Source organism: Xiphophorus maculatus, chromosome 6, assembly GCF_002775205.1.
Source record: "Xiphophorus maculatus strain JP 163 A chromosome 6, X_maculatus-5.0-male, whole genome shotgun sequence".
NCBI lineage: Eukaryota > Metazoa > Chordata > Actinopteri > Cyprinodontiformes > Poeciliidae > Xiphophorus > Xiphophorus maculatus.
Genome location: NC_036448.1, coordinates 29,094,299 through 29,115,230, shown reverse-complemented (window position 1 = coordinate 29,115,230; position 20,932 = coordinate 29,094,299). Strand labels below are relative to the sequence as shown.

General features: G+C 37.8%; 2 protein-coding genes across 3 annotated transcripts; one reads left to right on the top strand and one right to left on the bottom strand.

Annotated features, from left to right (window-relative positions):
* The first annotated feature begins 1,173 nt into the window (after positions 1-1,173).
* Positions 1,174-4,603, top strand: LOC102236957 (zinc finger protein OZF-like). Its single transcript, XM_005812864.2, has 2 exons — positions 1,174-1,405; positions 2,186-4,603. The coding sequence occupies exons 1-2, from the start codon at positions 1,243-1,245 to the stop codon at positions 3,166-3,168; spliced, it is 1,146 nt and encodes a 381-aa protein (XP_005812921.1). The 5' UTR covers positions 1,174-1,242; the 3' UTR covers positions 3,169-4,603.
* A 1,218-nt stretch (positions 4,604-5,821) lies between these two features.
* LOC111608884 (fez family zinc finger protein 1-like) lies at positions 5,822-11,068 on the bottom strand. 2 transcript variants are annotated; one of them, XM_023335382.1, is made up of 3 exons: positions 10,448-11,068; positions 7,766-8,419; positions 5,822-6,061 (listed from the first exon to the last, which is right to left on the bottom strand). In XM_023335382.1, the coding sequence occupies exons 1-3, from the start codon at positions 10,644-10,646 to the stop codon at positions 5,913-5,915; spliced, it is 1,002 nt and encodes a 333-aa protein (XP_023191150.1). In that variant the 5' UTR covers positions 10,647-11,068; the 3' UTR covers positions 5,822-5,912. The 2 variants fall into 2 exon arrangements, with proteins under 2 accessions (XP_023191150.1, XP_023191151.1); XM_023335383.1 differs by having other exon boundaries at positions 7,766-8,416.
* Between the last annotated feature and the right edge of the window lie 9,864 nt (positions 11,069-20,932).

The following is a 20,932-nucleotide window of genomic DNA, read 5'->3' as shown; positions in this document are numbered from 1 at the left end:
TGAATATTGTCTTAATTTGTTTTATTGATCAAATTAAAACTGGAAACAGATAATAGTCTTGGACTTTTGTTACTTTTTAACCATGTTTATGTCACAAGAGACAAAATTCTATTTGTTTTTTTAATTTAAAAATAAAACGTTTTCTCTCTTCTTTTTTTTTTACTGCTACAGAAAATGCCCTTTTATAAAATGCAACCAGAAAATCATCAGCAAGTTTATACAAGTCAGGATAAGAAATGTTCTGTCTCCAGTTGTCCAGTGTTACCATTATGATTTTATTTGTGTGGTTTCTTATTGCGTCCTATACTGACTTGGCTGAGATCCATCCACTCGGTTGGTCTCCTGGTTTTCATGCAGAACCTCAGTATAGATGAGGTCTTTATATTTCATGAAAGTTCAGTTGACCACAACATATCATTTCTTAAAACACCAGAAATTAGAAGGAAGAAATTCAAACAGGGACCACGGTGCAGTTTATGACATTATTAGTGATGATTTATTACCAGATAAGTGAAAACTTATTAGACCTGAATAAGACGATCACGTTACAAACACAACTGCAGCAAGATCCTTAAACAACAAAATGTGTTGAGGCCTCAGCAGCATTTTGGAGCTCATGATGATTCACAGGCAAACCAAGGAGACCCAGTTCATAAATCAGCCTTGTGGTACCGCCGGCTTTCAAGGCTTCAAATGTCACCATCAGCATCATCAACACAAGTCTCCAAACGAGCTTCATCACTTATAACGTACCTCAGAACCTGCAGGAGAATCACTGCTGCTGCATTAAGTTTAGAAATACTGATAGAGAAATGAAAGTGGGAATGTTGGCAGTTTAGTATATCTGCAAGACTTTGTATAAACTGTGGAAATAATGTATCATTGTCCTAATATGTAAAACATGTAAAGACACAGAGAGTCAGATGATGAACAGAAAATTAGTTTTGCTTTTGGAAAATAGAAGATTAAATGTTTGAAAAGATTTTGTTGAAAAGGAAGAATTTCAACAGATCCATATTTCTGTTTACAACATGAAATAAAATGAATTCATGTGAATAAATACAGTTCAGCAGCTCTGTTGTTGTTGCCACGCTGCGGTTCTTCTCCAGCCCAGCAGGGGGCGGAAATGGAAAAAAATCATCTGCGGTTTTCTCACTGTGACCCTGAGCGGAAGTAAAACCAAAAGGCTGCAGCTGCTGCTTGTGTTGTGTTTTCGTGTTTCAGCTGAATATTTCAGTAACAATGTCTTCAGTTCAGCAGCTGAGGGATTTTATCAGACAGAGACTAACTGCTGCTGCGGAAGAAATCTTCACTCAGGTAGAAAAAACCATCTTCCGCTACGAGGAGGAGATTAAACTGCTGGAAACCTGCTGGAATAAACCTCAGATAAAAACAACCAGAACCGGTAAGAAGCTACAACAGTCACTGATAAATCAGTTTATAACCTGAAGTCTCAACTTTACGCTCCGGTTTGTTCTGCTTTAAGTTTTAACCCGGAAGTCAGACGATTTGCCTTCAGTTTGCACTAAGCTCCGTTTCTGCTTAAATATTTGATCAATATTAAGTTTCACACCGGATGATAGTTTCAGGTTTTATGGCTTTAAAATTATAATATTATTCGGAGCTTCCTGTTTCCCCCTAAACCCGTAGTTATATTTCCGTTTTCCTGGACTGTTGCTCACAGGTCCAAAGTTCTGTTTCAGATGGAAGTAAAGTTTTCATTTCAGTTGGAGGTAAAAGTTTCAGAGTCTGAAGGAGGAGAGGAGACCAGAACCGAGCTGCTGGAGGTCCAAAGTTCTCCAGAGAGTTTTAGACTCTGGTGTTTTGATTTAAGGTCCGGATTTAAAGATCTTTGTTGTAGAAAAACAACCTTCAACTTAACAGATTGTTCAAATCTAATATTATCAATTAGTCTTGAGCAGTTTTACCTGCATACTGCCAAAAATATACCAACGTGAAAAGATGTTTAATTTTGAGAAGGGCTTGTTGGATGCAGAAGCAGCTATTTATTAATATTTTATCTTTCTTTCATGATCTTGACATTACCCAAAATGAAAATGAACTAAACTTTCCTCCTGTAGAGAATTTTAGACAAACCAACAATAAAACCTGCTGTTATTTTACTGTTTATTAACAGGATGGATCCAGGAGACCAACTTTAATTATTGATCTGTTCTTCCTTCAGATCCAGACCAAGATGAACCAGAACCTCTGCAGATTAAACAGGAGGAACCAGAACTTTCACTGATTGAAGCGGGCCTGGAAGAACTTGGACCAACTAAAGGAAACCAGAACCAGAAGGATCCGGTACCTGGAGGAATCACAGGGGAACCAGCGCAGATTAAAGGTGACCTCACAGAACCACAGCGGCTGTACGTCCCGGTGTCCAACAGCCAGGAGGGACAGCAGCTGGTACTGAAGGAGGAGACGTCAGTGGACCCGCTGAGTTACCAGCAAACTGAAGCAGAACCAACCGCTGAGCAGCTTTACAGTTATTATGGTTCTGAATGTCAGACCCAAAGTTCAGAAGGAAACGTCTCCGCTGTGTCCCAGAGTCTGTCTCATAGAAACACTGATTCTTCTCTGAAATGTGACTTCTGTGAAAAAGTGTTTAACTACAAAAACAATCTGGTTCAGCATCGCAGGACTCACACAGGCGAGCGGCCATTTTCCTGTAAAACATGCGGGAAGAGCTTCTCCAAAAGCAGCAATCTGAAGGTCCACATGAGGTCCCACACAGGCGAGAGGCCTTTCATCTGCAGCATCTGCGGCAAAGCTTTAAGTTCAAACAGACATCTGTCCGATCACATGGTCACCCACTCCAGCCAGAGGCCCTACGGTTGCTCAGTGTGTGGAAAAACGTTTTGTCATGAGAGTTCCTTCCAGTACCACATGAAAGGCCACAACGGAGACAGGCCGTATTCTTGTGACACGTGTGGAAAAAGGTTTATTCTCAGTTCCAGCCTGCTGACGCACATGAGAACCCACACCGGGGAGAGACCTTTCTGCTGCACCACGTGTGGAAAACGGTTCGCTCAGAGCAGCAACCTGAGCGTTCACATGAGAATCCACACGGGAGAGAAGCCGTACTCCTGCCCAACGTGTGGAGAGAGTTTCTGTCGTAGAGCAGGTCTGCTCAGGCACATGGAGACCCACAAGCCCGTCTGAAAACCGAAGAACATTCTTTCTAACGTGGATTTATTTTACAGTCAGTAGCTTTTGGTTCCTGCTGCTCACACAGTCACATTACAAACCATCAAACACTGGAAGGGGTGCACTTATTTATCCTGCAAAACTGTACGACCAATATTTTAGAATCCGAAGAGGAAATATTTCAGAGTTGGGTTTGGTTGAGGTTTGAACCAACAGGGGAAACAAACTGATCCGTTTAAAGCAGCAAATTAATCAGGTGTGAATTCACCTTTAGGGTTTTAAAGAAACCCTGACACAATATCTGAAATATTATTATTAACTAATTACTAAGGTAGTTATTAACTAGAGTCGGTTTATTTTCTGAAGCACTGTTCAGTGCATAACTTCCTCCAGTCATAATGAAATAAATATCATATTGACATCAGTCAGTGGTCCATGCTTATCCAGCACCAGTTCTTTGTTTAGCCCAGAACCAGCTCCCTGCTCTGGACCAGAACCAGCTCCCTGCTCTGGACCAGAACCAGCAGAACTGCTTTTACCAGGAAGTGAAGGTGGGATCTTGGGAAACAGCTGGCAGTGCCTTACTTAACAATCTGGACTTTAAAACTAGGAAACCAAAGGAGAGGAAAATATTGGCTCAAATTCAGGACAGAAGCTGATCTCTGATCTTCCTGCAGTTTGTTTTGAAATCACTGTCAGAGGTTAAGTAGATTAATGTTCCCCTGAACACTGAAATATTATTTCTGACTCGGTTCTTCTATTCTCCAGCTGTTGGTCCTGATGAGAAATCAGCTGATTAGAAACACAAACGCTGCTGGTTGTTTCAAATAATGATAATTAGAATAGAAACATAGAGCAGAATGTTCACTGCAGAACATTTAATGTTTAACCTGCAGAACGTTTCATATCCGGAAATAATAAACAGCTTTTAGTTTCTGCAGCTGAATCATAAATTCTGAGGATGAACGATAATCTGTGTTATAATCTGAAAACTTAATTTCACACCCATGACCCCTGACCCCTGATAGCTTAGTGACCTCCTGCTGGTAGAGAACAGTAGAGAAATGTTCATCAGCTGAAGTAAAAGGTATGAAAGATGAAATGATCTCCTTCCACTCAGCAGGTGGATCTGATCTGCAACAAATATAAATATATAGAAAAACACCTTAAGCTTCTGTAAAGTAAGGTGGAGGTTCTGTAGTACTGTGGGCCTGTTTCTCTGCCTTGTTAGATTAATTTATTGTGAATTCTGCAATAGGACATTTGAATAAAGATCTGGTCCAGGTCAGTAAGCTGAAAGCTGCTTCCATTATATAAATCCTACTTGAATAAAATATATTTTTCTAAATTATGTTAGCGGCTATCAGCCTCCTGGGATGGAAACACCATGATCATTTATTCATACAACAATCAAAACTCATTTGTTTTTACATTGATTGCTGTTTTTTTCTTGATGTTTTGCTTTAATAATCTAATAAATGTAAATGTGGAAAGAACTTGACTCATCATAATAATTTGTTACTCTGCCTATAACACAACATGCTGGACAGATTATGAGTCTGGAAGAAAATCACTTTCTGAAAAATGGAAAAAGGCTTCTGGAGTTTCTAGATGTTCCCAGCAGGGGGCGCCAGATTCAGACTGAGCTGTAACAAAACTGATCATTTATTTAGTTTGATGTTTTTAAACTGTAGAAAAGCATTTAATGCCACTAAACATCACAGGGAAACTTTTTTATGTGGAGCAATTAAGGTTCTCTGTTCAATTTGAAATGCTTTGCTAAACTGATAAAAATTAAATATATTTAGAAAACAGAAATTTAGAAAGATCTGGAAGTTCCTGTTTAAGTAGAAACTGCTGTGACAAGATGCTGATGAAGCTGGGAGAAAGTCTGGAGATGAACTTGAAAACAAAATAGTCTGTTCCTCGTTTTATTGCTTCTTCAGTCTTAGAGACTTTGAAAAAACCTAAAGATCTAATTGACCAAACCGGTAAACATCAGTTTATCCTGATCCAATTCTGGTCCTTTTCCGGATCATTCTTAAGTAACAATGATCCGGACTGTAGCGTCCAGTCACAGATAAAGGCAAGCAATGAAATATTAGAATCTCCCATAAAATTAAAGTTATTAAATAAAGGAACAATAAACAAGTTGGGAACTATTAATCAAACTTTATTTGTACCTTTCAGCAACAAGGAGCTTCAAAGAGTTTTACATCATAAAAACAAAATTACAAAGTCATAAAACAAACAGTCAACATTACATTCTGCAGATTATTGATTAATGTTTCATGATTAGGTTTCAAAAGCAACTTTGAACAGCTGAGTTTTTAGTCTAGATTTAAAGAAACTCAATGTTTTAGCTGACTATCCTTAGTTTAGAGCAGGGGGCCCACAGTGGCCCCTGAGGGCCCTGAGGGCCGGCATCCTGGATGTTTTAGTCTCTCCCTGGTTTAACACACCTGGATCACATCATGGCTCGTTAGAGGCCTAAGAAGAACATTGACCTCCTGAAAAGGTTGTTGGTACCAGGGAGAGAATTAAACATGCAGGATGCCGGCCCTCAGGGGCCCGGCCCTCAGGGGCCCGGCCCTCAGGGGCCCGGCCCTCAGGGGCCCGGCCCTCAGGGGCCCGGCCCTCAGGGGCCCGGCCCTCAGGGGCCCGGCCCTCAGGGGCCCGGCCCTCAGGGGCCCGGCCCTCAGGGGCCCGGCCCTCAGGGGCCCACTTTGGACACCACTGATTTCAAGAAACTTAGGGTTTCAGCAGCTTTCCAGTTTTCTGTAATAAACTTTCCAAGTTTGTTCCAGAATAAAAGAACATAAAAACTGAAGCTGCTCCTCCAGGTTTGGTTCTGGGGATAAAGAGTAAACTAGAACCAGGTGGTAGGAGCTTCGTCCAGTTCGGAGGTCTGCAGAGACAAAGGAAGATATTAATATAAATGAATTGATGACTCTTTTATGCATCAACCTGGTTGTTCCTGAACTGTAGGAATTACACAACTAATCTAAAATGAGTTGGCACCGTTTCATTTCCTCCACAATAACTGGCAGCCTTGGTAATGATGTTCAAAAGCTTTAAAATAGTTTCTAATTTATCCCAACAGCGCAATTTTACACAGAAAATTTTAATAATCAAACCTTTAATTTCAGGACATTTATTCAGTGGAGAAAAAAATACATGCTTCTGGTTAACTCTGACATAATGACTGAAATGTTAATATGAACCGTCCCTGTAATAAATAATTACAAATCAAGAAAATATGTTTCAAAATCAACACTGCAATTGGTACGAGCACCACAACCAAATCCCATCAAATAAATATGACTCATATTTCAGACCTGGAGTTTTAGTTGATCAAACTGAACTGGAAGTTCAGTCAGTAAAGAATCAGAGTTCAAAACTAACCTGCTGCTCTGGTTCACTAGCACAAACATTAAGAGGGAACATGTGGGAACTGTAATCCTTCACAGCAGATCATGTGTGAGTTTTAAATAAATCAGAACCAGAGGTGGCGGGTTGTTCATTTATGTGTTTTGTTACGTCCCAACAGCAGACATGGGGCCACGCAGCAAACCTGCCAGGTCTGTTTATTATCCAAAGATGGGACTGTTCTCTACGACCAGCTGTCCCTAAGATGGTTTCATCAAAGTAAAATACATTGTAAGTTTTCTAAAGGTTCAGTAGAGTTTCTCTGGATGGATCATCAAAATGAGCTTTACCTGTTGAGACTTTCTTTAATGTTCCTGGACACCAGGAACATGAAGAGGCCGAGGTTAAACTCTGGCTCCTCATTAAACATGATGATCTTTAGTTCAGAATGAAAACATCATTTCACATGAAAATCCTTCACAGGTTGGAGGTACGGCTGAATATATCAAATGCAGTAAGATTCTAATTACATTTCTGGTTTATTCAACAAAAACCATGAATAACACAAAATTAACCACAAAGGAAAATATGATTTACATCAGATGTTAGCATCAGTGCTAACGTCCCCGACTCACTAAAACATGAACAGCTTTACAGAAAACAATACAGAGCATCTGTACAGCAAACATAAGATTATAAATTACTTTAAAAAGTCCAAATATCAAACAGTGAACATAATAAGTTCTGGTAGAACCTGCTTTTCCCATCAGCCACTAACCAGCCTGGGTTCTCCAGAACATTTGACTAAACTACTAATTTCCTGATAATTATGTTAACTGATCAAATTATTGATGTTATTTCTGATTTAAAGTATTTTTCTGTTTTAAATCATAATTTTTTTTAATTCTGTTGGAGTTCTGTTTTACTGTTATAAATGAGAAAGCTGATTGTCCAAATATTATTTATCCTTCAGGAAAAATCCACTGCAATTTCAGTGGTGAACATTTTCACCATCAAGAAAATGTTCACCGTGGTGACAATAACTAAATTACCAAATGTTTATTTAATCCATTAGTGTGGATTATGGCTGCCTACAAAACCCCATTTAAAAAACAATAATTCAGTCTTCCTGAACATTAAACCAGATTTGTTTCCTCGTCTTTATGTGATTTTTTATGGCTGTACATTCCATTGGCTGTCCTGAATTTAATTCCACATACTGTACATGAGAAAGGTTTCTCACCTGTGTGTACCCACATGTGAGCTTTGAGGGAAACTTTGCGGGTGAATATTTTACCACATGTTGGACAGGAAAATAGTCTCTCTCTGTTGTGTTTCCTCAGGTGGGAGTTCAATGAGCTCAGCAGGGTGAAGCCTATCCCACATATTTCACAAGTAAATGATTTCTCCCTGGAGTGGGTACGCATGTGATTATTCAGGCGCCGACGGTCAACACAACCTCTGCCACATATTTTGCAATAAAAAGGCCACTCGCCTGTGTGGATGCTTATGTGGCCCTTTAAATGAGTTTTTTGAGAGAAACCTTTTCCACATACTGTACAAACAAATGGCTTTAAACCCAAGTGCATTCTGTGATGCACCTGAGAATTATACTTTGATTTAAAGGTTTTTCCACAAACATCACATGTTAAGGATGAGTAGTTATGACAGAGTTTTTTAGTGTTTGGTTCTACTTCATGGAAATCCCTGTCCTGACCACTGGGTTTCTCCAGAAGGTTGACAGGCTCCTGTCTGCTGCAGAGTTCCTCCGGTTCATTTTTAATCTGTGAAGCTTCTGGTTCCTCCCGGTCCAGACTGGACGTCCCCTCAAAACGCTTTTGGACCTTCTGCATCGGATCTTTCTCATCCATCCAGACATGTTGCTGTAGGACGTCTGCTAAACAATAAAAACACTATCAGTTCATATTATATTTAGGGAAACAGCCGGAAAACATATTACTAAAAATAAGTAGGGATGCACAAAGTAAAATCCATGTTTTCAATAATTAAAACCCATCAGACAAACAGGTTAGGATGAACAAAAGGCTTTCAGCTGTTATGAAAATACTGCATAAAAGAAAAAAACTTTAAACAAATTTTCCTTTGCATCACAGCCATATTTGAGGCCTTTAACTGGCCTCTGTCTCTTTAAGAAGCTCCTACTCTTTCTGACAATCCCCCTTATCCATGTGATCAAACAATGCTTCTCCCTGCTGCCATTTAGGACCATTCTTAGGAGAGGAGTAGTGTGTATGATGAGCTCAGCAGACTCTCAGACAGAGGCTGAGTGGGGAAGAAGCTTGTCAGGAGACTGCAGCTCCACGGCGGAGCTGTGGGTGAAACGATGAGGGAATCACAGAATTTAATAAACAAAATGGAATCCACAATAAAACGAGAAGTTTCACAGAATTAGCTGGTAATACAGGAGAAAAGGGAAGGATATACGGTAGTTTCTGTAGTTTTGGCTGCTGTTACCGTCACGCAGCGCTGCAGCTCCTCTCCACATGGACTGAACTCTGAAACACTGACGTCTCCCAAAAAAGAAAGGTGAGCACAAGGTTGGGGACCAGCAAGTTTTAGGACGCGCGAGAAAACTTTTCAGTACAGTTTGTCAGCACACGGTTAAATAGATACAATTACTGAGAAACAGAGAATAAGCTAACTAGCAGCAGCTAGTTAAGCCTGCTAACCGGAACATTTACATAAATCAGTGGAAGTGAGAGTTGAAGGTTCTTGTTTCTCTCTGGCTGATATCAGATGTTCCTGGAGGGAAAATAAAGAAACTTTGCTCATTGTTGGCAGATCAAAGCAAACCGACGGTTATTCCTTCAATGGAAACGTTTGAGTCAGTTGGAAGAAATAAAAATGAACAGATTCTGATCAGATCAATATTTATGTTAAAAACAAGATCTGATCATAATGTTCTTTAAAACGATGAAGGAAAAACCTTTTAAAACTTGAGCTGTTGTTCCACATCAGTCTGTTATATGAACAGAACAACTGTTGACCTCTGACTCCTGATTTCATTCATTCACAACATCATTACATCCTTTAGTTTTTGGTTTAGTAATAAATATAATGTCCTTTCAGAGAGTCAATCTCCTTACAGCACTCACTTTGTACTAATATTCACTTTTTGCTTTATTTATTTTGTTTTTATTCTTCTGCTTTATTTCCTGAATTTTCTGATTTATTTCTCAGATAAATAAAACTATGTGTAAAAATAGAAACAAATATAATATCTAACGTTTTGTTACATCATTTGAAAGCAAAGATTGTAGCTGAAAAAATAAATCATCAAAACTGCATTCATGTTTTGAATTAACAAATGTTTCAAATGTTTTTATGGGTGTGACTTGATTTTTATAATAACTCATTTCTATCATTAACAATTTCTTCTGTTTTTACCATTAATCTACCAGCTGACTGTTGACAACAATCAGTCCTTGTGGTTAAATGTGACATATTTAAAAAGTTGTTTTAATGTTTATTAGTATTTACTGTCTCGAACTATAATTAGTTTAAAGGAACTTAGCAGGTTTCTAGTTTGATCCAGATCAGAAGAGCATAAGAAGTGAATGTTTTGGTTCTGAAGGTAAAGAGTAAACCAGAACCAGAACCAGAACCAGATGGTAGAATCTTTGTCCTGTGAAATAAATTTAAATTCAAATCATTTCTCGCAATTAGAAACTGATTTTGCTCTGTGTCGTGTAAACTAGAAGGCATTTGTTGTAAATAAACTGAATAGAATAATGAATCCTACACGGCATGATGTCATCTGAGTTTATTTTCTCTTTCAATTGTTGATACAGTTTGAAAAATAATCGTCTGTTGCATCCGAGCTAATAACGGTTCGTGTTCAGCCCAGTTAGCAGCAAATATCTCTGTCTGCATTTAACACATCAGCACCTTCATCCAGACCCACCAGAACTTTGTCTCTGCAGCTCCGAACCGATTCTGTTGAGTTTTATCTGCGGTTTCCAGTTGATCCCCATCATCCTGCGCTGAGCATCGAGCTGCTCCTCGTAGCAAATGATGGTTTTTTCGACCTCAGTGAAGATTTCTTCAGCAGCAGCAGTTAGTCTCTCTCTGATAAAATCTCTGAGATGCTGAGCTGAAGACATGGTTGCTGAAATATTAGCTGAAAAGATAAAACAACCGTTTTCTAACTTCTAACTTTGCTATAATGGCGGATCGCAAGTCCGTGTTGCTGCTTGAGCCGTTTTTCTTCTACTTCCGCTGGGGGTCACCTGAGGTCCGTTTCCGCCGCCTGCTGGGCTGGAAGGGAACAGCAAAGCCCGGATTTTAGATTTTAGCAGCCCGGGGCCCCGGAGCTTTGGGGGCCCCGAATGATGCTTTGAGAATGAATGAGGTCAGAGTGCCTTAATTTTATCACTGGCTAAGAGGATTTTGACGGTGTTGTTGAAAAACTGTCTGTTTTGTTCTGGCAAACGTCCATATTGAATGCTTGATTATTATTGGTCCAAGTTTGACGTGTCTTTAGCATTGGGGCGGAGCATCAGGGAGTCATTCCTCACGTTTTCATTTTCTCGTTCCAGCGCAGGGCTGGAGCGGTGATGAAGAAAATATTCAACAGGATTTTTAAAATCTCATATTAACATGGATCAGAACCATTGTTACCCTCCACTTCTCAAAACGTTAGCCTTGCTAACAGCGGCTCTACGGTCCATCAGACCCCGCAGCTGTGTCTGATCTGGTGCTTGCAGAGTCAGAGGCGGTGGAGCGTTCGGGTTCGGGCCTTCGGCCTGAGCAAGAAGCAGGGAGCTGTCAAAATATGGATGTTAATTTTAAAGCATCGGAACAGGTTGTGTTTGTAGTAATGGTCTTCACATTGAATGGTTATCAACAGTTCTACAGAGAAATTGCTATTAAAAAAAAACAGCAGCTATTCACCAATTGCAATTTTTTTGGCAGATCACCAATCTTTAAAAAACCTGAGTTGCTGATTTTTGGTGTGTCTGTGTTGCACTAAGTAGGTAACCATAGCATTTCTGTTGTAAACGCTGCAAATGGAGAGTTGACCTGGGGGCAGAACTGTCCTTCGCTCTCTAACGGCAGAGCAAAGGAGGACAGAGGCTGACTTTTAGAATTGTGTAGGTAGATAATGTTGGTATCATGTGTTAAGGAAAAATGATTATTTTTAGTGCTTAATACAGTTAATCTTACGACATGTGTAAAAGGTATATTCAGCACTCTTATTTGGAACAGTTTTGTGTCGAGCATTTGGGGTTGAGCAGATGAGCAGGCATTCAGGCAGGCAGGAGCTCCCCGCTGTGAGGCGAAGCCATAAAATTAGCATTCCTTGGGAGACAGAGACTTTAGATTTCACAGGTATTTGTGAGATTGTATCTCAGGTCGTTCTGTACTCAGAATGACCGTGGGAGCCACGGGGGTCAGAGCGCAGCGGTTTGCTCACTCGAAGACAGATGGCCCTTTGATCTTTGCCGTAAATTAAGGGGAGTTCCAAGTTTCTCTGAGTGCTTAAGGGAGTTTCCAGTTGGTCAACAAGAGGAATGCCTAGAATGCATAAATTAAATAGAGAAACACCTCTTTAGTATAAGATTTAGTGTCGGGAGAGAAAATGCAGAAAGTTGCCACTATTTTGCTTTTTTGTGGCGGCTCTCTCCAAAGACGCGTCTTTGCTTTTTGTTTTGTATTTGTTTTGTGTTTGTCTGTCTTCCCCTTGTCTGTCTTTATTTTTATGAGAAAAATGCATATCTCTGTTCCTCTGCAGCTTTGTTGTTGATTGCTTTGTATGAGATTAAACTCTGTGATCTGTGACGTCAACGCGCTTTGTTGTTGTTTCGTTTTAGCAGCACGCCGCCGCCACTCGCTGAGGATCCCGGGAAAATTAAAGAGGAAAGAGCCAAACGTTTTGTCCAAAGTTAACGTTAAATTACCTCTTTTTTACACATGGTTATACCGTTGTGCATAACATGCAGTTTTAGGTTACATGACAGGCAGTTTGTAAATTTATTTATAAATTTTAATTAATTTATAGTTTGCCGTCTGCAATGTTGTTACTGTAAACAAGTTATTATTTGGCAGTTAATCAGGACAAAATACGTTGTTTTGTGGGATTTTTTGTCCCTATACTTTAAAATATTTTAGTTTAATAACGCTCTTTATTACTAAACCTTGCTAAATAGATGTTAGCGATACTATGTGGGATTGAAGCAGCGTAATAGCTGTGTAATATTAGTGTATACTGTCTTATGACTAGACGTTTTAGCGATTTAAGATATCTCTAATTACATTCTGACTAGTCGAAATGACGTCAGATTTACCATTGACTTGTATGGAGACGTCAATTCAAGATATCTACAATGAATTATTGACTATCTGAAATACGCATTTAAGATATCTACAATTAAATTATGACTAGTCATAAAGTAAATTCAAGATATCTCGATTTTAGTTTTGACTAGTCATAATTCTAATTAAAGATATCTTAAATGTATTTTTGGATAGGAGAAATGTAGTTTTGACTAGTGAAAAGTAAATTATAGATATCTTAAAAGCAAATAATGACTAGACAAAACTAAATTAAAGATATCTTGAATTGTAATTTTGACTAGTCAAAATTCCTTTTAAGATATCTCTAAATGAATTAGAGATATCTTGAATTATTCAGCTTTTCTATTTAAGATATCTTAAATTGACATTCTGACTAGTCAAAATGACATTATTGATATCTTGAATTAGCATTCTGTCTAGTCAAAACGTCACAGATTTATGTAGCATTTTGGCGGGCAGGCCTTCTAGCCTTAGGCTACTTTATTGTGCTAGTCCATGGTCCACAATGAGAGGTCAGTCCAGCTCAAATGCTCGAGTTTTTATTACAATATTCAGCGCTGCAGCTCGTGCTCGACATAAATTAAGAAATACGGATAATTTATTCTCTGCCACAAGAAAACTTTTTCAACGTCAAGTCAAGGTAAGTGGATGTTCAGATGTCGGTTCGTATAACTGTAGCTTACGAGGCTACGTTAGCTTCGTGCTAGTGGAATAATGAAATATTAAATGGGAAAATTTAAGTAGCCTATTTAGTTAGCACTGGAGTTGCTATTCGCCCTATAAAATATGAAATAGTCCAGTATTTTGCGTCCCGTATTGAAGCGATTTGTTGTGTGTATGATTTGTTCCCATCTCGCACCAGCAGCGGGCGAGAGGCGGGTACACCTGGACAGGTAGCCAGTCCATCGCAGTCTTTGTTCATTATGAGAAATTACATTATTGGCTTTCACATTTTCATTCCACAATTTTCATAATCTACACGAGAAGCCGTGGTGGGCGTTCCTTATTGAAACTTATGAAAGGTGGCAACCCCTTTTTTAATTTAGACATTAATTCAGTAACGGAAAATACTAAAACATTGAGTCGCTGCGAATCCTCATATTTGGTTCAGAAATAAAGCCAAGTTATCAAATAATTTAAAACTATAGAGGCTTTTCAAACCTCAGGAATGATAAACTGGCCTGCGATCAGCAGCAAGTTGTCTCTAATCAGTATTAAAAAAAAAGAGGATCATTTAATGCTAGCTTTGGACAAAACGTTTGGCTCTTTTCCTCTTTAATCTTCCGAGTCCTTGGCGAGTGCAGCTCTCCCAACGTGTAGCGACCGCGTGCTGCTAAAACGAAACAACAACAAAGCGTGTTGACGTCACAGATCACAGAGTTTAATCTCATACAAAGCAATGAACAACAAAGCTGCAGAGGAACAGAGATATGCATTTTCTCATAAAAATAAAAACACACACAAGGGGTAGACAGACAAACACAGAGACAGACAAAGGCGCCCACGTGGAGAAAAGATGAAAAAACTCTAACTCCGTTTTCTGGCCTGGAATTTTTAAACAGAAGAGGAGTTTCCCTATTTAATATATGCAAAAAAGGCGCTCCGTTCTTTGACCAATTAGAAACTCCCTCAGCCCTCAGAGAACTTGAAAAAACTCCCCTCATTGTGGCAAAGGTGTCTGTTTTTTGTCCAAACAAAAAAGGGGGGGGGGACCACTTCGTCTTGGGCCGTGCCAGGTACGGGGAGAGGCGCCAAAGAGTCTCCTGCTCTATCGGAATTTAAATTTTATTGCTCTGTCTGTCAGAAGGGGGAGGAAAAAAAAGGGCCCTGCCTGCCTGTCTGCCATTGTCAGCTCCCACATGCTCCACAGAAAACTGTTCCAAATAAAAGTGTTGGCTATACCTTTACACATGTCGTAAGATTAAGTGTATTTTTAGCATTAAATAATCATTTTCCTTAACAATCCCCCTTTTGAGGTCTTAATCAAAAGACCTCAATAAAAATTGATTAAGCCTTCTAATACAGAACCAAAACTATGTATGAAAAAACGAAAAAACCGAAAAATAAAAAGACAAAAGAGTGACGTACCCTAATTACATACAATCCCCCTTTGAAACAAAACCCAAGGTGTAGAAAGACTTATCCTTAAAAATGTAAAATCATAAAACAAAATTATCACAATACAACCAAAACACAAGACAAACCAAAAACCCAAAGTATACAATAAAAAATAAAGCAGGGACATACATATAAAAAACTAGTAAGAAATGCTCTGCAACTTCAAAGACAACATTCATCACAAAATTACAAACGTCGAACCAAGAAACACACAAAATTACAATCTGCTGCACGTCTTTTCTGTTTTTTTTTTTTTTTTTTTTTAAATGTCCATCGACAGTCTCTCAAAAAAATATGAAGTCTTCGTCAGGAATTGTTCAAAAAATGCGCGCAAAAAACAAAACGACAGTCCTTTCCAGAGTTCACAAAGAACGAAAAAACGCAATAAAAGTTTATGATGATCCTCATGCAGCCTGATCTTCTTCGGTCGGAAACCTCAGGTTTCCACCTGAGCATCCGTTGCTCACTGAAAATTGGATTATTATGCCAATATAACCGTGAGTTTCAAAAAGAAAGTGAAATCTCCTCGTGAGGAAATTAGATCTTAGGAAACGACCTGTCACAGGTTAATAAAACAGACATTTTGTTTCAACATGAATTTCATTAGCATCAGAAACACAATTACAACATTCTTTAATATCATCTGCATTAATGTCAGCATAATCAAACGATGGTTTCACCCAAAAATAAATTTGTTTTGTCACTTCCCATCAGAGGAACTATTTTAATCCTTTTTATCAAAGAACGCAGATTTTGAATGAGACCACATCCACAGGGCACCAGGAGAACAGCTGCAAAACTGTAATGACAAAACAGAGATCAGATTTGTCCAAGGGCATCATTCATTTGTGTAATCATCACAAACTTCTTCAATTCACTGTGTGTTCGAGTGAATCCTCCAACGCTCGTGGCTCTGTGGCTGCTATCTTCGAAATAAGTGTGAAGCCGCTTCTCCAAGCAGCCCCACCCCCGCCTCGCATGACAACAGCTTGTGTGACAGAGTCCAGAGTCCCACCTGGAGCTCGGAGCTCCAGGGCAATCCGTGTGCAAAAACCACGAGCAACTCATCCCGTGAGGCCTTATCTCCTACTTTGTCCAGTTCTGTTCATCAAATGGTGGATGTGATCCCTTCAATTTACGTTTCTATTATGTTAAACTATTGTTCCTACCCGATGGAAAACAGCAAAACCTTGTAATCACCCGCTTCAAAAGACATGTTTCCAAAGTAACGTTTTGCCAGAATATTAAACAAATGCAGATCTTTTCTTAAACCAATCTTGTACCAATAGGATCAAACAAACGAAACAAAACAAACACAAAAACCTAAAAATGTAGTTGTAAAGCTTACAGTTACCACCAAAATGAATAACAATGTGAATTAAACAGTCCAGGTCAAATTACTTTTATAGAACAAACTAGATCTTACTGGTTATTTGTCTAAATCATTTTACATGCGTTCCTTAAACAAAATTCAAAAGAGTTAGAGCTGGAGAAATTATAATGTAAATGTATGCCTTAACAAAACCAAACATTTTCAAAATATACCAATTTTTACCTCGGCTTTTACTTGTCGTCCAATTTAAAGTTTTATTCAAAATCGTTTTAAATGGATGTAAATCAAAACAAAATCAAGTTTAGAAAAATCATTATAATCCCACATCTCAGACCCACCTGAGGACTTTTCCCGATTAGTGATAACTTAATCAATGACAGATTCTTCAAAACATTTCTTAAAACATTCATGCTCCATTAAATTAATGCTCTGAAAATGGCTGACACAACAATATTTGTAATTTCTATAATTATTTTCCCAAGTTAATTACCCAAAATATGCTTCATTATCACTATAAATTTTTCTATTGATTTCAAAATACTTTGGCCCATAATCAGAACATCTTTTAATGGAGAACAACTCAAATCCATTTAAAATAAGCACATATTTCACCAGACAATATCTTTCCTTTCACTTTTATGTGTAGCACAGATCAGACATGTTCTTCAAAAATTTGTTCAAGTATTATAAAAAATGAACCCATACATCTTCTCCCCCTTTGATACATTACTGACTAATGTATCACTATTTCTAGTATGTGAAACAACGATGTTGATGAAACAGGGTTATTATTTTAGCTGAGAAAAATCCACCCATATTCAATGCTGCCCCCGTCCTAACAGGCAAACATTTCAAAACAAACAGAACAATTTATGTTAGCATGCTTCAAACCTTCAAGATTGCTATTTTCAAAAAACATTTCACATTACAGTTTTAAAACTCAGTATTCAATTTTACTCTCATGATTATCAAATAATTCGTTGTAGAAAACTTCTCAAAAATTTTCAGCAGTGTTTGACAAAGCATGTGTACCAATTAAGACTCTGCGAAGGTTTTGCATAAACGAACCAGAGAGACGTTGAAGAAAAAAAAGTCAAACACAGTTAACAAAGAAAATCCAAAAATAATAAATTGGGCCCCTACTGAAATCAACATAACAAAAAACAACACAGGTAGTAACAGAACGACGTAAGCACAAACTGACCTAACAAGACATGAGGGGAACTTAGATAACGGCTGATCAGACCATTAACACACTAAGGGGTAATTAAACACAAAATCCTAACAAATACTGGTCAGTATATCACTAAATCTACAAATGAAAAGAAAGTAAACTAAAGATCAAATTTCCCCCTCCCCCTTTCGGAACAAAATAAGAGGAAACTGGTAACTCAAAATGAATTCGTGATATTTAACAAAATATAGAAGAACTGACACTTAAAGTTAACTAAATGAGTGCAGAACAAATAGCCAACTAAAGAGTCAGACTAATGAAAACAAATTTAAAGATATAAATCTAAACTACTCACTACTCACTATATAAAAGTAATAAGAAAGGAAACCAGAAAATCATTACCAAGAGTGTCAGCGTGTGACAGTTGACTCAGTGTTTTGACGCTAAAAACTTATATTTAACATTTTCCACATTATTCCTTACTCACTATGTATTTGCTTGTTTAAACTATCTACTTTAAAGAGAAAATGTTTCACTAAAGCTAGGAAACCAAACTGCATCAAAAATCCTGTCTTATGTGATGAGAAAAGACTCTCTACTCCTTCCTATAATCTATAATGTGAAACAATACCCTAAAATTTAAACAGCCAATCTCTATGTTCCTTAGGAAAAAGAAAAATTAAATCCTTTTGTATTGTTAAATTTTACAAGTTGTATTTTTAAAGTCACTACACTTATCCGAGCAACCTCTTCTGCCAGAGCACAAAGCAAATCTATAACCCCACCATAAAACCCCTCCCCCACCTCTTGGAGGGGCTGATTTTATGGCAGAAAGAGAGCCGATAAGGATTTCAGGAGGAACACCTAATTCTTTATTAGGCTTTGGCACTGGAATCATCAGATATGTTTTAGTTCCTTCTACTTTTAAAAATGAACTTACATGCAGATATTTTGTCAGGAAGTACTGTAAACGATGGGAGAGAGTATAATTTGCCTTACAGCTGCTGGTGCTCCCTTGCTGAACTTCTGTGAGCAGAGGTTGCTTCGCACTTAAAATTAGTGGTATACAAAGAGGCTTCACATGTTAATTAGTTGAATCTAGTGGGGGTAGAGGTTACAGCACAGCTGTAGCTTGTTCTCCCGTGCTGAACTTCTGTGAATGGGGTTATAACTCCTCCTTGAGCTCCATTAGTCTCATGTCTAAATAAACATACTTGTCGCTTCTTCTTGTTTTGTTCTATTTATTTATTTTTCTTAATTTTCTTATTTTATTTGCAGCCCTCTCGTCTGTCAATAGGCACTATTTAATCATCTCTTATTACAGTTTAATATTGATTCTCTACAATAGTTCCATATAATGTTTTTTATTAACCAATAAGTTATTTCAAACTTAATGTTATCTTCAACAACAAATCTTGTAAATTTTAGCAAACTTTTCTATATTTAACCAATTTCTATTTAACAAGAGAGTGACTTCTAATTTATCCTGTCTAATTATCCGTAAGTCCTGTAGATTTAACAATATTTTATCTATCTTAAAGTTTTGGTCTGTTTGAAAAAGACTGATTGTGAAAATATCTAGAGTCAGTTGCATATTGCAGTTTGTTGTTATCTGAACAATTACCTCTTACAGTTAGAGCCTGTTTCTCTAAAAATCTTCGTTTTGTCTTATCCTCAACTCATGAAAAAAGTCCTATTTTACTCATTGTAATTTATTCCATTTTACTACTTCCTCGTCAGCCTAAAAGGAATACTTAACATTTAAGCTAATATTTTAGTTGTCAACGCTATATACTTTTTAGTTTATTTATTTCTCTACCCAATCATGTGTATTTATCTATTAATTTGCCAAGACAGCATTTCTACAATCCTCTGTGACTTAATTTTCTTGGCTTATTCTTTCTTATTTTATTTATTTATTTATTCATTTATTTAACCTTAGAACCCATAATTTATTTTCAATTTGTTCAGATGATTTATTTTATCAAAATTCTATCCTTTAAACACCTTCCAAACTGTACACTGCAGGCCACACTGCTGTTAATGTTTAATTTTAATAATTTAGTCCAATTTAACACAGAGGATGTTTGTAAAAACTAGAAATTTTGCACCCTCAAACAGCACTGAGAAATTGCTCTGTATTTATATGACATAAAATACCAAATGGTATCTTATCTCCAATCACACACTCTTTCAGACCAACACGAATGACAACACAAACGAAGACAAAAAACACAAAACACAACACATCTGGCCAAGTTTTATAGTCAGTCAAAGTTCCAGTCAGTCATTATTTTATCAAAGTTTTACTGTAATTTATATCAAATTTACTGAATTTTATATCAAATTTACTGAAGTTTATATCAAATTTACTGAAGTTTCAGAAATTGTCCAATGTTTTATTAACATATTTTCATGTGTCAATTTAATTAATTTTAAACTCCAATCTTAAGGAACCTTTTAATTCCCCGTGCACGTTTAAAAAGAGAGATCTCAAAGTTATGTTAAAATCAAACCACAACCAATAATTTTGTTTCCTGGTACCAGTTTTATGTACGTAACTCCTATTTTTATTTATTTATTTTTAAACTAAAAGACCACGTTTCGCCATCGTTCTACTTTCCCTGTTAAGACTCTTCTACGAACCCCGACCATAAAATAGCGTACAGCACGTGTCGCAACTCAGTGTCCATAATAACTTTACAATAAAACGCAGCAAAAGCGACTCACATTCAAGCAAACAGCGCTATTCAAACAACTTAACACTCCGCTCAAACACACAGCCAGCCCGAACTCGCGCACGCGCACACACACGGCCACACAGATACACACGCACAGACACATACAGAGACACACATACACAGTTACAAACAAACGTAAGAGACAAACGGGGGAATTAAAAATAAAATGCCGGCTTCAAAAATGCATCCATTTTCCAACTTGCAAAGTTAGTCCTCTGAGTGATTCAACTCGAAACCCAATATAAGTCCAATAGAGCGATTCAGCTCGAGTTCAATATAAGTCCAACAGAGCGATTCAGCTCGAGTCCAATATAAGTCCTATGTCAAGAGCGATTCAACCCCTTTTTCAATGTTTGACCAGAGAAAAATTAATTTAACATACTTTTCAAGATGTAACCGATGAATAGAGCGATTCAACGCGAAACCCAATATAAGTCCAATAAAGCGATTCAGCTTGATTCCAATATAAGTCCTATTTCAAGAGCGATTCAACTCCTTTTCAATGTTTCACCAGAGAAAAATCAATTTAACATACTTTTCAAGATTTAACCGATGTAGGCCAATATAAGTCCGCTGGAGCTGAGTCAAATCTCCGGGCCGATTCAAGCCCAAACTACCAAATTGATACACAATTCCCAAATTGCTTTTTTAGGGACCCAGTAACGAATTCCCAGGGCACAAGAACATAATGAAGAAACCCAGCATTTTGACGATAGAGGCAACGTA

Excerpts from the sequence above, each read along its gene's own strand:
- LOC102236957 (XM_005812864.2), top strand. The coding sequence starts at position 1,243 with ATGTCTTCAGTTCAGCAGCTGAGGGATTTTATCAGACAGAGACTAACT. Across the intron at positions 1,406-2,185 it reads GATAAAAACAACCAGAACCG|ATCCAGACCAAGATGAACCA; the intron begins GTAAGAAGCTAC and ends TTCTTCCTTCAG.
- LOC111608884 (XM_023335382.1), bottom strand. The coding sequence starts at position 10,646 with ATGTCTTCAGCTCAGCATCTCAGAGATTTTATCAGAGAGAGACTAACT. Across the intron at positions 8,420-10,447 it reads GCTGCAGAGACAAAGTTCTG|CAGACGTCCTACAGCAACAT; the intron begins GTGGGTCTGGAT and ends TTTATTGTTTAG. Across the intron at positions 6,062-7,765 it reads TCACATGTGGGTACACACAG|ACCTCCGAACTGGACGAAGC; the intron begins GTGAGAAACCTT and ends TTGTCTCTGCAG.